This window comes from Delphinus delphis, chromosome 1, assembly GCF_949987515.2.
Source record: "Delphinus delphis chromosome 1, mDelDel1.2, whole genome shotgun sequence".
Taxonomy (NCBI): Eukaryota; Metazoa; Chordata; class Mammalia; order Artiodactyla; family Delphinidae; genus Delphinus; species Delphinus delphis.
In genome coordinates, this window is record NC_082683.1 from 107969445 (window position 1) to 107984314 (window position 14870).

The 14870-nt window shown below is 38.9% G+C and overlaps 1 protein-coding gene and 1 long non-coding RNA gene across 2 annotated transcripts in view; one reads left to right on the top strand and one right to left on the bottom strand.

Moving 5' to 3' along the window:
- Positions 1 to 14870, top strand: part of LOC132436552 (uncharacterized) — a 46762-nt gene that overhangs the window by 18113 nt on the left and 13779 nt on the right. The window lies entirely within an intron of this gene.
- CTSS (cathepsin S) overlaps positions 1 to 14870 on the bottom strand; it is a 29409-nt gene that overhangs the window by 8435 nt on the left and 6104 nt on the right. Inside the window, exons 5-7 of the mRNA XM_060029456.1 lie at positions 13533 to 13760; positions 12517 to 12682; positions 11530 to 11632 (exon numbers count right to left, since the gene is read on the bottom strand). Of these exons, the coding sequence (XP_059885439.1) occupies positions 11530 to 11632; positions 12517 to 12682; positions 13533 to 13760 (497 nt within the window). The remainder of the gene's footprint in view (positions 1 to 11529; positions 11633 to 12516; positions 12683 to 13532; positions 13761 to 14870) is intronic.

Below are 14870 nucleotides of genomic sequence, written 5' to 3' on the forward strand. Positions count from 1 at the left end.
AATTAGAAATGAAAAAGGAGAAATTACAACAGACACCACAGAAATACAAAGCATCCTAAGAGACTACTACAAGCAACTCTATGCCAATAAAATGGACAACCTGAAAGAAATGGACAAATTCTTAGAAAGGTATAACCTTCCTAGACTGAACCAGAAGAAACAGAAAATATGAACAGACCAATCACAGTAATGAAATTGAAACTGTGATTAAAAATCTTCCAACAAAGAAAAGTCCAGGACTAGATGGTTTCACAGGTGAATTCTATCAAACATTTAGAGAAGAGCTAACACCCATCCTTCTCAAACTCTTCCAAAAAATTGCAGAGGAAGGCACACTCCCAAACACATTCTATGAGGCCACCATCACCCTGATACCAAAAGCAGACAAAGATACTACAAAAAAAGAAAATTACAGACCAATATCACTGATGAATATAGATGCAAAAATCCTCAACAAAATACTAGCAAACAGAATCCAACAACACATTGAAAGGATCATACACCATGATCAAGTGGGATTTATCCCAGGGATGCAAGGATTCTTCAATATACACAAATCAATCAATGTGATACCCCATATTAACAAATTGAAGAATAAAAACCATATGATCGGGCTTCCCTGGTGGTGCAGTGGTTGAGAGTCTGCCTGCTCATGCTGGGGACACGGGTTCTGCCCCGGTCCGGGAAGATCCCACATGCCGCAGAGCGGCTGGGCCCGTGAGCCATGGCCGCTGAGTCTGCGCGTCCGGAGCCTGTGCTCCGCAACAGGAGAGGCCGCAACAGTGAGAGGCCCGTGTACCGCAAAAAAAAAACAACAACATATGATCATCTCAATAGATGCAGAAAAAGCTTTTGACAAAATTCAACACTGATTTATGAAGAAAACTCTCCAGAAAGTGGGCATAGAGGGAACCTACCCCAACATAATAAAGGGCATATACGACAAACCCACAGCAAACATCATTCTCAATGGTGAAAAACTGAAAGCATTTCCTCTAAGATCAGGAATGAGACAAGGATGTCCACTCTCACCACTATTATTCAACATAGTTTTGGAAGTCCTAGCCACAGCAATCAGAGAAGAAAAAGAAACAAAAGGAATACAACTTGGAAAAGAAGAAGTAAAACTGTCACTGTTTGCAGATGATATGATACTATACATAGAGAATCCTTAAAATGCCACCAGAAAACTACTAGAGCTAATCAATGAATTTGGTAAAGTTGTAGGATGCAAAATTAATGCACAGAAATCTCTTGCATTCCTATACACTAATGATGAAAAATCTGAAAGAGAAATTAAGGAAACACTCCTATTTACCATTGCAACAATAAGAATAAAATACCTAGGAATAAACCTACCTAGGGAGACAAAAGACCTCTATTCAGAAAACTATAAGACACTGACGAAAGAAATTAAAGATGATACCAACAGATGGAGAGATATATACCATGTTCTTGGATTGGAAGAATCAATATTGTGAAAATGACTATATTACCCAAAGCAATCTACAGATTCAGTGCAATCCCTATCAAATTACCAATGGCATTTTTTATGGAACTAGAACAAAAAATCTTAAAATTTGTATGGAGACACAAAAGACCCCGAATAGCCAAAGCAATCTTGAGAAAGAAAAATGGAGCTGGAGGAATCAGACTCCCTGACTTCAGACTATACTACAAAGCTACAGTAATCAAGACAATATGGTATTGGCACAAAAACAGAAACATATATCAATGGAACAAGATAGAAAGCCCAGAGATAAACCCATGCACCTATGGTCAATTAATCTATGACAAAGGAGGCAAGGATATACAATGGAGAAAAGACAGTCTCTTCAATAAGTGGTGCTGGGAAAACTGGACAGCTACATGTAAAGAATGAAATTAGGACACTCCCTAACACCATACACAAAAATAAACTCAAAATGGATTAGAGACCTAAATGTAAGACTGGACACTATAAAACTCTTAGAGGAAAACATAGGAAGAACATTCTTTGACATAAATCACAGCAAGATCTTTTTTTGGTCCACCTCCTAGAGTAATGGAAATAAAAACAAAAATAAACAAGTGGGACCTAATGAAACTTAAAAGCTTTTGCACTGGGGCTTCCCTCGTGGCACAGTGGGTGAGAGTCTGCCTGCTAATGCAGGGGACATGGGTTCGAGCCCTGGTCTGGGAGGATCCCACGTGCCGCGGAGCAACTAGGCCCGTGAGCCACAACTACTGAGCCTGCGCGTCAGGAGCCTGTGCTCTGCAACAAGAGAGGCTGCGATAGTGGGAGGCCCGCGCACCGCGATGAAGAGTGGCCCCCACTTGCCACAACTAGAGAAAGCCCTCGCACAGAAATGAAGACTGAACACAGCAAATATAAATAAATAAATTAATAAACTCCTACCCACAACATCTTCTTAAAAAAAACAACAACAAAAGAAACAAAAAAACCCTGCTGTGTCCATACAGCGTGATTCACTTTAAAAAAAAAAAAAAGAAAAAAAGCTTTTGCACAGCAAAGGAAACCATAAACAAGACGAAAAGACAACCCTCAGAATGGGAGAAAATATTTGCAAACGAATCAACGGACAAAGCATTTATCTCCAAAATATATAAACAGTTTGTGCAGCTCAATATTAAAAAACAAACAACCCAATCCAAAAATGGGCAGAAGAGCTAAATAGACATTTCACCAAAGAAGACATACAGATGGCCAAGAAGCACATGAAAAGCTGCTCAACATCACTAATTATTAGAGAAATTCAAATCAAAACTACAATGAGGTATCACCTCACACCAGTTAGAATGGGCATCATCAGAAAATCTACAAACAACAAATGCTGGAGAGGGTGTGGAGAAAAGGGAACCCTCTTGCACTGTTGGTGGGGATGTAAATTGATACAGCCACTCTGGAGAACAGCATGGAGGTTCCTTAAAAAACTAAAAATAGAATTATCATATGATCCAGCAATCCCACTACTGGGCATATACCCAGAGAAAACCATAATTCAAAAAGACACATGCACCCCAATGTTCATTGCAGCACTGTTTACAATAGCCAGGTCATGGAAGCAACCTAGATGCCCATCAACAGATGCATGGATAAAGAAGATGTGGTACATATATACAATGGAATACTACTCAGCCATAAAAAGGAACGAAATTGAGTCATTTGTTTAGACGTGGATGGATCTAGATACTGTCATACAGAGTGAAGTAAGTCAGAAAGAGAAAAACAAATACGGTATATTAACGCATGTATGTGTAACCAAGGAAAATGGTACAGATGAACTGGTTTGCAGGGCAGAAGTTGAGACACAGATGTAGAGAACAAACATATGGACACCAAAGGGGGAAAGCGGCAGGGGGTGGTGGTGGTGGTGTGATGAATTGGGCGATTCGGATTGACATGTATACACTGATGTGTATAAAACTGATGACTAATAAGAACCTGCTGTATAAAAAAATAAATGCAATTAAATTTAAAAATTAAGAAAAAAAAAGAATCCACCTGCCAATGCAGGCGGCACAGGTTCCAGCCCTGGTCTGGGAAGATCCCACATGCCGCCGAGCAACTAAGCCCGTGCGCCACAACTACTGAGCCTGCGCTCTAGAGCCTGTGAACCACAACTACTGAGCCCACGTGCCGCAACTACTGAAGCCTGCGCACCTAGAGCCCGTGCTCCGCAACAAGAGAAGCCACTGCAATGAGAAGCCCGCTCACCCCAGCGAAGAGTAGCCCCCGCTCGCCACAACTAGAGAAAAGGCCGCGTGCAGCAACAAAGACCCAACACAGCCAAAAAAAAAAAAAAAAAAATCAGGCTCTCTTGAAAGATCATTCAACAATTTTCAGTGAAGGAAAATGGAATATGTTCTTTCTTCTAACTTATATTTTAATAACTTAATGCCACTTATGGATGAAGAAGAGTCATTTCTGTACCCACCCCCAACTCAATCCATCAACTTACCGCATGACCTAGAGGCCCATCTATTTTGCAACTGTTTATTTTAGAGAGTTCACCAGATATTGCTTAAAGGTGTCCTGGGTGCTTACTTAGTTTTTTGGTGTGTGTGTTTGCATGCATGAATGTGTATTTGTGTTTGCATGCATGCGTGTGTGTGTGTGTGTGTGTGTGAGTTTAAGGTTCTAATGGGCACATAGTTAATACCTTTAATATTTTTTCCTCAGGCCAAAGTTGTCTCATGCCCAGTAACTGTGGAACCTTCATTACTCATTGATCTGTATGTTAAATTAAACTCCTCCCTTTTTTTTGCAAAGACAATCTTGGCCCATCTTGTGGGCAGTCCCTTAGACTGGGGTGGCCTTCTGACCAAGTTTAGGCTCCTAAACTTTTCTAAGTACATAGCAGTTGTATCTCTAGCTCAGCTAGCTTTCTAAATTTATAGATCTGCCCATCAGTGAAACATAGACTATCCAAATACTTAAGGATCTTCTCAGATAGTTTAACCTCAAAATCTCTACTGCCTAATATTTAGGGAGATGTCCCTGAAAAATATGTAGTTCATCGTTCCTCACTTAGATGCTCTAGTTTTATTCCTGAATTAAGTCAAACCATCAGAGGGTTGTATAATAAGGTATTTTGCATTATTTTGGTCCCCATAAAATAATTTTTACTCAGTTATGCTTGGTATTAAATCATTTGCCTATGTGCTAGACATTCTGAAAGCATTCTGTAAAACTTCTAGCTGCACTTATTGTTGGGTTATTACTAAGGGCATAGTTTTCTGCATTAGATTGTATTCTCTTTATACAGCTTCAAAGCAGGAATAATAATAAAAATAATAACTATGATTTATTGGACATATTATGTGCCAGACACTATGTGCTAAGTGTTTTACATACATTATCTTGTTAAATCCTTATAGTAATATTGAAACTATTATTCCCATTTTACAAATGGGAAAATTGAAAGTTAAAGATATTAAATAACCTGCCTAAGGTCACATGGACAGTAAAGGAGCTAGGATTCTAAGCAAGTTCTGCCTGGCTTCAAAGTAAATGCTTTTACTTGCTATGCTATACTGTATTATAAAAAGAAGCTAAATACCCATGTCCAGAAAGGGAGAAAAATTCAGGGACATTGGATCATTGTTATATATATACCAAAAAGATTAAGTGTAAACAAAAGGAAGATAAAAAAGAAGAGGCCAAATAGAGGAAGACTCCACATTCTTTTACTTAAGGTTAACTTGGTAGCACTGGAATGACATAGAATCTAACCTTTTAAGAGATCATTAAGAACAAGTTTGATAATATAAGAGGGTTTTGCTTGAGTCAACCTCTGTGGAGCCTGGAATTCATGACCATATCCAATCTGTCCTTGCTGGGATTTAGTGCCAGGATCGCTGTGGTCGTTCATAATTTGTTCCCTTCCTAACCCACGTCTCTCTCTAATAGGCTTCTTATACTACTACCTTTATAAAAGAACATGCAGTTCCCTTAACTCATTTACTTTCTCTCAGTTCTAGACTTTGTCACATTTACCTTCCTCTGTTCTGATTGCCCTTTTTCGTCTGGTTATTTCTTTCTCATCCTTCAAGATTCAATCAAATAATCTGGCTAAAAGGCTCTCCCAGACTCCCCAGGCTATGCCAGGTACTCTTATTCTGTGCTTCCACTGCAATGGATGCATACCTCCATCTTAGCATTTATTACATTCTATTGCAATTGTCTGTACATGCACACACCTGTTTCCTTGACTCTACATACTAAACTGTGAGTATCTTGAAGGATGATAGGAAGGCTGTATTTTTCATTGCCTAGCACTGTGCTTGGCACATGGTAGGTACTAATATATGTTTGTTGAATCAGTGTATGAACAAAGATACAAAAGAGACTGTTCTACCTTTGAGGAGTTTATATTTTAGTGAATGGAACATGATTTATAGAAATAGCTATAACAGAAGGTACAATTTGTTAAATGCTATAATAGAATTTATAAAGCATTGCTAAAGCTTAGAAGTTAGAGAAACAATTCTGAGTAAATGAATGGGGTATGGAAGAGACAGCATTTGAGGTAGGTATTTTTTTGAAGAATGAATAGGATTTTAATGATATTTTAAGGATTTTTAAGGTTTTTTTCATTTTAAAAGTAATAAGTGGTTTGTTAAAGACAATTTTGAAAATACGTATAGGCAGACAAAGACAACCTTTGTTTTTTTGTTTTGTTTTTTCTTGCTGTGCCGCGGGGCAGGTGGGATCCTAGATTTTTTTTTTTTTTGGCCAAGCTGTGGCATGTGGGATCTTAGTTCCCTGACCAGGGATCAAACCCATGCCCCCTGCAGTGGAAGTGCGGAGTCTTAACCACTGGACTAACAGGGAGGTCCCAAAGACAACCATTATTAACATTTGGTATAATTCCTTCTGGTCCTTTAGTATAACATATATCAGAGAAATGATGTATACTATTTTAAACTTAATACTTATACTGTATATAAATGTTGTATTTATATGTATTTTTTCATTTAAACATATATTCCAAGTATTTTATTAGGTTATTAATAATGGTCTGAATAAATACAATTTCTAACACATGGAATGATTATGTCATAATTTATTTAACACTATTTCTATTGTTAGGCATTTTTGGTTGCTTACTAGTTTTCACTATTAAAGGAGAAGAATGCTATACAATTTACATAAGTCAGGTGTGAAGATTGCCCCAAATTAGGATTATTTTCTTCATATAGATTCCAAGAAATGGAAATAATTGGATGAAGAATATGAACACTTAAAAAGTTCTTGATTCATATTATCAAACTGCTTTCAAGAAGGATTGTAAAACTTTACTCTTCCACCAGAATGTATAAGGGTGCCCATTTCATCACAGACAGTAGGGTTTCTGTAGGCAGCAATGGGCTTTAAGGGCATTTCAGAAAGATGAAACGGCACAAGTAACAAATTAGAAATAGCTAAGTAGGGCTTTCCTGGTGGTGAAATGCCTGTCAATGCAGGGGACACGGGTTCGAGCCCTGGTCTGGGAAGATCCCACATGCCTTGGAGCAACTAAGCCCGTGCGCCACAATTACTGAACCTGTGCTCTAGAGCCCACGAGCCACAACTACTGAGCCCTTGTGCCACAACTACTGAAGCCTGCACCTAGAGTCCATGCTCCACAACAAGAGAAGCCACCACAGTGAGAAGCCCGTGCACCACACAAAGAGCAGCCCCCGCTCGCCGCAACTAGAGAAAGCCCATGCACAGCAACGAAGACCCAATGCAGCCAAAAATTAATTAATTAATTAAATAAAATATCATTAGAAAAAAATAGAAGAAAAAAGAAATAGCTAAGTGTTTCTAAACTTAAAGAATGATGAGAAAGTAGTTTGCTGTGGCCAGAGTGTGAGTATGGGTACATGAGAATACAGTGGAAGAAAAGTGTAAACGGCTACGTTGGAAGCTACCTAGTGGAGACCCTTGAATGCCTGGCCAGGAGTTTGGACTTTATTTTGATGAAAATGGTAGACTGTTTAGAATTTTGACCTTGGGTTTGGATGATACATATTTTAAGAAGATACTTCCATAGCTGGGTGAGAAGAGAATCTGAATTAATGTCATTAGGAATGGAAAAGAGAAAATACATATAAAGTATGATTCAGAGGCCTAAAGGACAGGGCTGTGTGGGTTTAGGGAGAGAAGGAAGAGCCCAAGATGATACCAAGGCTTTGATGATCTGAAGATGATGATGTATTACTCAAAATAGAGAATAATTTTTCCTTGAACTTACTCTGAAATCATTTTTGTGGATGGGGGATTTAGGGCAAGTTGGGATACAGAGAGGGGGAATTTGATTTTAGATTTGTTGAGTGAGACAGAGAGAGAATGTGTGTGTGTGTGTGTGTGTGTGTGAGTGTGTGTGTGTTGTAAGTGGAAGTAGGGCAGGTGGGTGGGGAATTTTGATTTTTAAAGAAGAGCTAAAGTTGGAAGTTGGACATAGAAGTCTGTTGCTTAGTAGAAAGGTAATTTTTAGAAATTGTGAACTGGGTATAATGCACATAATGGTGATAGATGAAGCTCAAGGATCAGAGGAGTTTGCTTTGGCATGGCTAGAGCTAGAGTGTAAGGGACAGGTGGAAGAAAATAACCTAAGAAATGAGGCTAAAGCTGATATAGCAAAACAAGCCAGGAAAGTGATATGTCATAGATATCATAGAACTAAATGCAGTAGAGAGTTTATAAAGCAGAGAAGTCTCTCACATTTCTGTGCCATTGCATATCCTTTTTGGGTCATTGGGCAACTTACTTCCCTCCTCCAACACATGAGCAGTTCCATTCATCTGAAAACTTGGTGCAAGTAGTGCCTTCTCTCTGGAGCTTTAGGCAGTTAGGCATCTCCTCTATGGCCCCATAGCCATTTAGACATATTATACCATGATGTGTTGTATTTTATTGCTTAAAGATATCTAATTCCCAAGTGGACTGTGAGCCCTTACAGGATAGGATGATTTCTCATTAATTTTTGTATTTCCAAGGACTAGATAATGTCTGTCACATTGTAGATGCTTAGAAAATGCTTGTTAAATTAGTAAGTGCTAAGAAGAGGTTTTGAATTAAAACCCTAAAAGATATATAATCTTCAAGAAGAAACTTCAATAGAGAAGAGGATTTACAATACCTACTGTAGGGAGTAAACAAGATATATATATATAAGTGAAAGTATTGCTCCATTTTAAAAAGTTATCACCGGTCTAGACCCAAGCTGATCAGTACTGTGAATGGGTTATAAATGAGCCAAGATATTAATCACCTCAACTACGTTCCCAATGGGCCATGCAAATATTATAATCTTTGTGGGCCACAACATGAAAAAGATAAGAAAGTACCTTTTTGTTTGTTTATTTATGATTTGTAGACTAGGTACTTCCAGTAAAGATTTGAGGGGGGTTATGGGTTGAATTATGTCCCTTCCAAATTAATATGTTGGAACCCTAACCCCCAGTACTTCAGAATGTGACCTTATTTGGAAATAGAAGCATTGCAGATATAATTAGCCAAGAACAGGTCATTAGGGTGGGCCCTAATCCAATATGACCAGTCTTATAAAAAGAGAACATTGGACAGAAATACACATGCACCAGGGAGAATGTCATGTGGAAATGAAGGCAGAGATCAGGTGATGCTTCTACAAGCCAAGGAAAGCCAAAGACTGCCAGCAAAACTTCAGAAGCTAGAGGAAAGTCACAGCCCTTCTGACTTCTAGCCTCTAGAGCTGTGAGACAATAAATTTCTGTTGTTTAAGCCACTCAGTTTGTGATATTTTGTTATGGGAGCCCTGGAAAACTAATACAAGGAGAAACTTGGAAACTAATACAAGGAGACACGTTTAATTCTCAACTCTTCACATTTCCTCTTTTTTTCCCTCTGAAAGCTACATTACTTTTGTTTGTGGGTTTTATGGATGTCAGCTAATTCATGTATTGAGGGGCTGTTAGGTGCCACATACTGTGCTGAGGATTCAAAGACAAGACATAATCTCTGCCCCAAAGGCACATACAGAATAGTGGAGTGACAGGTGAACATACAATTTAAATAAAATGTGTAAAATATTCCAGTATGCATAGGATATTTTAGGAGCATAGAAAAAAAGACATTTTGCCTAGCCCAAGAATTTAGGGAAAACTTTCTGGTATAGATAATGCCTGAGCTGGTTTTGAAGGGAAAGGAGGAATAAACCAAGTGAGGAGAAAGGATGTTTCAGGCAGAGGGGCCAGCATAACCAAGATATGAAGATATTAAAGGTAAAATGATATGTATGGGAACTATAACTGTGTATGTTTCAATATAACTAGAATGAAAAATGTGAGACAAGTGCCAGGAATTGAGGCTGGCAAGACAGGTAGGGACCAGACATAGGCGACTCATCTTTTCTACTAGGGAACATTCATCTCACAATGAATGGTACTAAGTATAAGAGGTATAAGCCCAGACTTATATTTTAGACAAACCAGATTGGAAGCAGTATAAAAGACAGATTTAAGAGTAAAGGAGGGCTTCCCTGGTGGCGCAGTGGTTGAGAGACCGCCTGCCGATGCAGGGGACACGGGTTTGTGCCCCGGTCCGGGAAGATCCCACATGCCACGGAGCGGCTGGGCCCGTGAACCATGGCCGCTGAGCCTGCACGTCCGGAGCCTGTGCTCCACAACAGGAGAGGCTACAACAGTGAGAGGCCCGCGTACCGTAAAAAAAAAACAAACAAAGAGTAAAGGAGACCTGGGTATATATCCAAAACCAAAACAAAAACACTAATTCAAAAAGATACATGCACCCGAATGTTCATAGCAGCATTATTTATAACAGCCAAGATATGGAAACAACATAAGTGTCCATCAACAGATGAATGGATAAAGAAGATGTGGTATATATATAATGGAATACCACTCAGCCATAAAAAAGAATGAAAATTATGCCATTTGCAGCAACGTGGATGGACTTGGAGGACATTATGCTAAATGAAATAAGGCAGACAGAAAAATAAATACTGTATGATATGGCTTATATGTAGAATCTAAAAAATACAATAAACTAGTGAGTATAACATAAAAGAAGCAGACTCATAGATATAGAGAACAAAGTAGTGGTTACCAGTGGCAGGGTGGGGGAGTGGGCAGTACTAAGTATTGGGTGTAAGATAGGCTCAAGGGTGTATTGTACAAGCCAGGGAATATAGCCAATATTTTGTAATAACTGTAAATGGAAAGTAACCTTTAAAAATTGTGTAAAATAATGAAATATTTTTTTAATTAAAAAGAAAAAGAAAGAGTAAAGGAGACCAGTTAGATGGCTACAGGGAGAGTCCAGGCAAGAGATGTCTCAACTAGAGCAATAATAGAAGAAATGGAGAGGGGGCAGAATCAAGGACAGATATGAGGTAAAATTAGTTTGACTTGTTGCTTGATTGGATCTGGAGGATCTAAGACAAATCCATAGTACCTAATTGGGTAACTATGTTGTGTGGTGTTGCTTTTTAGTGAGATGGGAAGTTCTGAGAAGGAACGAAATGGTAGGGAGGGCACTGGGTTCCCTGGACATGCTGAGTTTGGAGAAACTAAGATACGTGGAAGTGCAAGTGTCCAGATAAATAAGTCTGAAGTTCAGGGCAGAGGTCAGAGCTAGAGCTAGAGATTTGAAAGCCATCAGCATATAGTTATAGCTGAAATCATAAGAATGGAATGATTGTATCCAAGAAAGATGTAGAATAAGAAGAGTAATGGGCAGAGGATGGAGCCCTAGAGGAAAGACCAACAACTGGGGGCTAAGCAGAGGAATGGGTATTCATAAAGGAGACCAACAAGGAATGATCAGAGAAGTATTGTAGAAGATAAATCATGAAAACCAAGAGCTGACTGCAGAATAGGAAGTGAAGAATTCTGAGTAATTTAAAATGTCACTTTATAAGAAGCTATAAATATTCACCATTTTCAGTATCATGATGATGATCATCATAATCACAAAGCATTGGTTGAGGTTCCCTCAAATTCCTGATTTTACTTAAATATACATTAAAGTGTGAGTACCTGTTTTTCACAAGCCAGTAGTCTTTCCCGTTAAGGTTACCATATCCAATCACCAGTACACCATGATTCACAGTCTGAGTACACAAGGGGTCATAGTAGACACCTGAGAATAAAATATGGGTAGAGAACAAGAGTAAGTGATGTGTGGCAATGAAGGACATTTGAAAATGCTATTTTATTAGATTGTTTTGGGTATATGTCAGGAACATATACTCTCACATTTAAACTATTTAGAGTTCATGATTCTTTGCCATTAATGCTGTATTTGTCAGGGTTTTTTTGTTGTTGTTGCTTTGTTTGTCTGTTTGTTTGTTTAGCCAAGTTTGGCATCAGTCTAATCACAGCTCCCTCAGAAATCTTCTTTGATGAACTGCCACCTTTTCCTGATTATTTTTTAACTTATATTGTTGTATTTCTATGTATATATTCCTAAATTGTTTGTTCTATACATTGTCATCCTTTACTAAATTAAATGATCTTTAAGGTGAGGTTTAAAAAAAAAAAAAAAGATGATAACCTTCTAGTTTGTCTAATACAATTCTCTACCCTTAGTGGGCGCCCTCCTTGTACACTACTGTGTTGTACCTACACTCCACAGCGGCTACAGCAGCTAGGAGCTCAGGCTCTGGAGTCAGGCAGCACGGTTTCTAATTCCAACTGACCGCTTGCAGACTGTATGACTTTAGGCAAGTTAACCTAAGACTTAATTTTTTCATCTGTAAAATAGGGCTATTGTAAGGATTAAATGAGATAATGCACAGAAAGAATTTAGCATAGTACCTGGCCTGTACTCTTAGTAAATTTTGACAACTGTTACTTTACTAATTAGAACTGGGTATAAAAATATGTATATGAAATGATATGAGGTGGAGGATTCCATTTAACCTAATCTAAGCATCCAGAGACATAGTGATGGGGAAGAAGAATATTCTTTCTTATGGTGCAAGGGCAGTATAGAGCATGAGGATAACATGTCTGGATTTTTACCACTTCTGTAGAGGAAGAAAGAAGAATGGCGTGCATCTACAGCAACAGACACAGGTCCTTTGATGGCCACAGCTTCTTTTAAGGCATCTTCACTGCCGAAGGGAAGTTCAATATACCTTGAACATGTGGCAGCTCGATTTTTTGCATCATACTGGCACTTTTCATCCTGTGGGAAAAGGATAAATCAGATAAAGAAGTATACTTCAACTTCCTTTATAAATCGACAGTATCCTAAGTCTGGATTTCAAATATGCTTTCTTTCCTCATTTAGTCTTCTCAAGTGTCTAAGGATCCTTCTTCCTTTTAAAGAAAGAAACATAAAATCTTCCAAACCCTAATAGTTCTGTGTTTCACCAATAAAAGAGGAAATACAGAACCGTTCTATTGCTTTAAATTGTATACATCTTCATATGTGCAAATTTGCCAGGGTAATGTCTCTCAGACTCTAAGGGGATTGTTAGGGGCATACTACATCAAGACTCGAGACTAGAGCTTTAAGATCTTTTTTTTAAAATTTTTTTTGGGGGGTACGCGGGCCTCTCACTGTTGTGGCCTCTCCCGTTGCGGAGCACAGGCTCTGGACGCGCGGGCTCTGTGGCCATGGCTCACGGGCCCAGCCGCTCCGCGGCATGTGGGATCTTCCCGGACCGGGGCACGAACCCGTGTCCCCTGCATCGGCAGGCGGATTCTCAACCACTAGACCATGGAAGTCCCTGAAAATCTATTTTTAATCATGAACTCTGCTTGCTTGTTTAAAAATCATTGTGCCACTGATAAATTAAGTAGGCTGCTGCATAAGAAAGAGAACTCTTGAGAATTTAGGAATTCTTGATGGAGGTTCAGTCTCTCTCTCTCTCTCTCTCTCTCTCTCATACACACACACACACACACACACACACACACACACCAAGCAGCACTGCTTCTCAAGCAATTGGCTTGGTGATAAGTTTAGTACAGTGAGTTGGAGGGATAGCATGAGGTCAAGGGGCGGCACAAAAAGTTTGTTTGTGGCACACCATGGCTTTGTAGGGATAGGAAGCTTCTGAATCGATGCCGTTGTTATCAATGATATATTGGAAAGCCTCTGTCATGAAGCCACCATTGCAACCTTTATTCCCATATTTTTCAGTTGAGCAATCCACCAGGTTCTGTGCACTCAGGGACACCAGCTTTCCTGTTTTCAGCTTCACTTGTGCTTCCAGGGCTCCCACAGCACTGAAAGCCCAACAAGCACCACAAGCGCCCTAAAACAGAGACAAAGTCACAAAGGCAATCACAGAGTCAGTAAGGATGACCTCCATAACACAAACTGGGCAACTCCCAACATGTCAGCACTTTCAGCAGATCCAGGAAGAGCTCCCCCCACTACAGTTTCCTCTTCCCTTAGGCCATGGCAATGAAGACCAAATACTTGATTGTTCTCTGGGCAAGGTCTAACCTTAATAAATATTTACGAATGGCTGAGCTCAGAGCATAATTGCCATATTCAAATATATTAAGAAACAGTACTTACTGAGCATGTACCAAATCCCAGCTATTTTCCTCCCATAGTAAGGGAGATAAATGCTAATAGTAAAGTGATTTTTGAGAGGAACTGGGATGATTCCCTTGACCTAAAATACTCTTCCTTCTGCCAAATAATGCCTGAAACATAAGGTTAGCATTTTTCAGACATTTTTAGCTATAGAATTTTTTTGGTCATAAGATATTTTACAGGGAAGCATAAACAAACAGAAAAACACAAAGTTGCTTTAGTTTAAAAAGGTGCAGAGTGTTCTAAGCCACATCATAATTGTTCTCTCTCTCTCCACCTCATCCCACTCTGCTCTCTAGTGGAAGGAAGCAAATTCAATTTGCCTTTGGTCAAAGCAAAATCACCCCCTAAAATGCAAGCACCCAGAGAAAGGATCTCATTAAATTATTTACAGTTAACACTTAGATATGTAGTTTATTGGGTCTTCTTATACTTTTGTTTTAGGGAAGCTCCAGTAAGAAACCCAAAACTAGTTGAAAGAAAAATATCTAGGTGGAAAAGAATAAGAGATTAGCAGTATCATTCACTTCTTAATTTTTCTATTCTTCTTTGGTCACAAGCTGGGGCAGCTGCTCAGGACACTGATTCTTTTCCCTTATCCTGACCTCTAAGGTGATACATGTGTTTTATCCTTAGATATCCCTAACTAATTTAGGATTTTGTAGCTTTCTTTCTTTTTTTTTTTTACAAGCAAATGAAAGGAAATACAAAAACATAGGAACAAATTTATAAAGTCCATATTTCTTATTCTAACAACATAAGCCTAGTCATGAATTAACTTGACCACTACAATTTACAGGCCACCCTTAGCTCTAGTTTT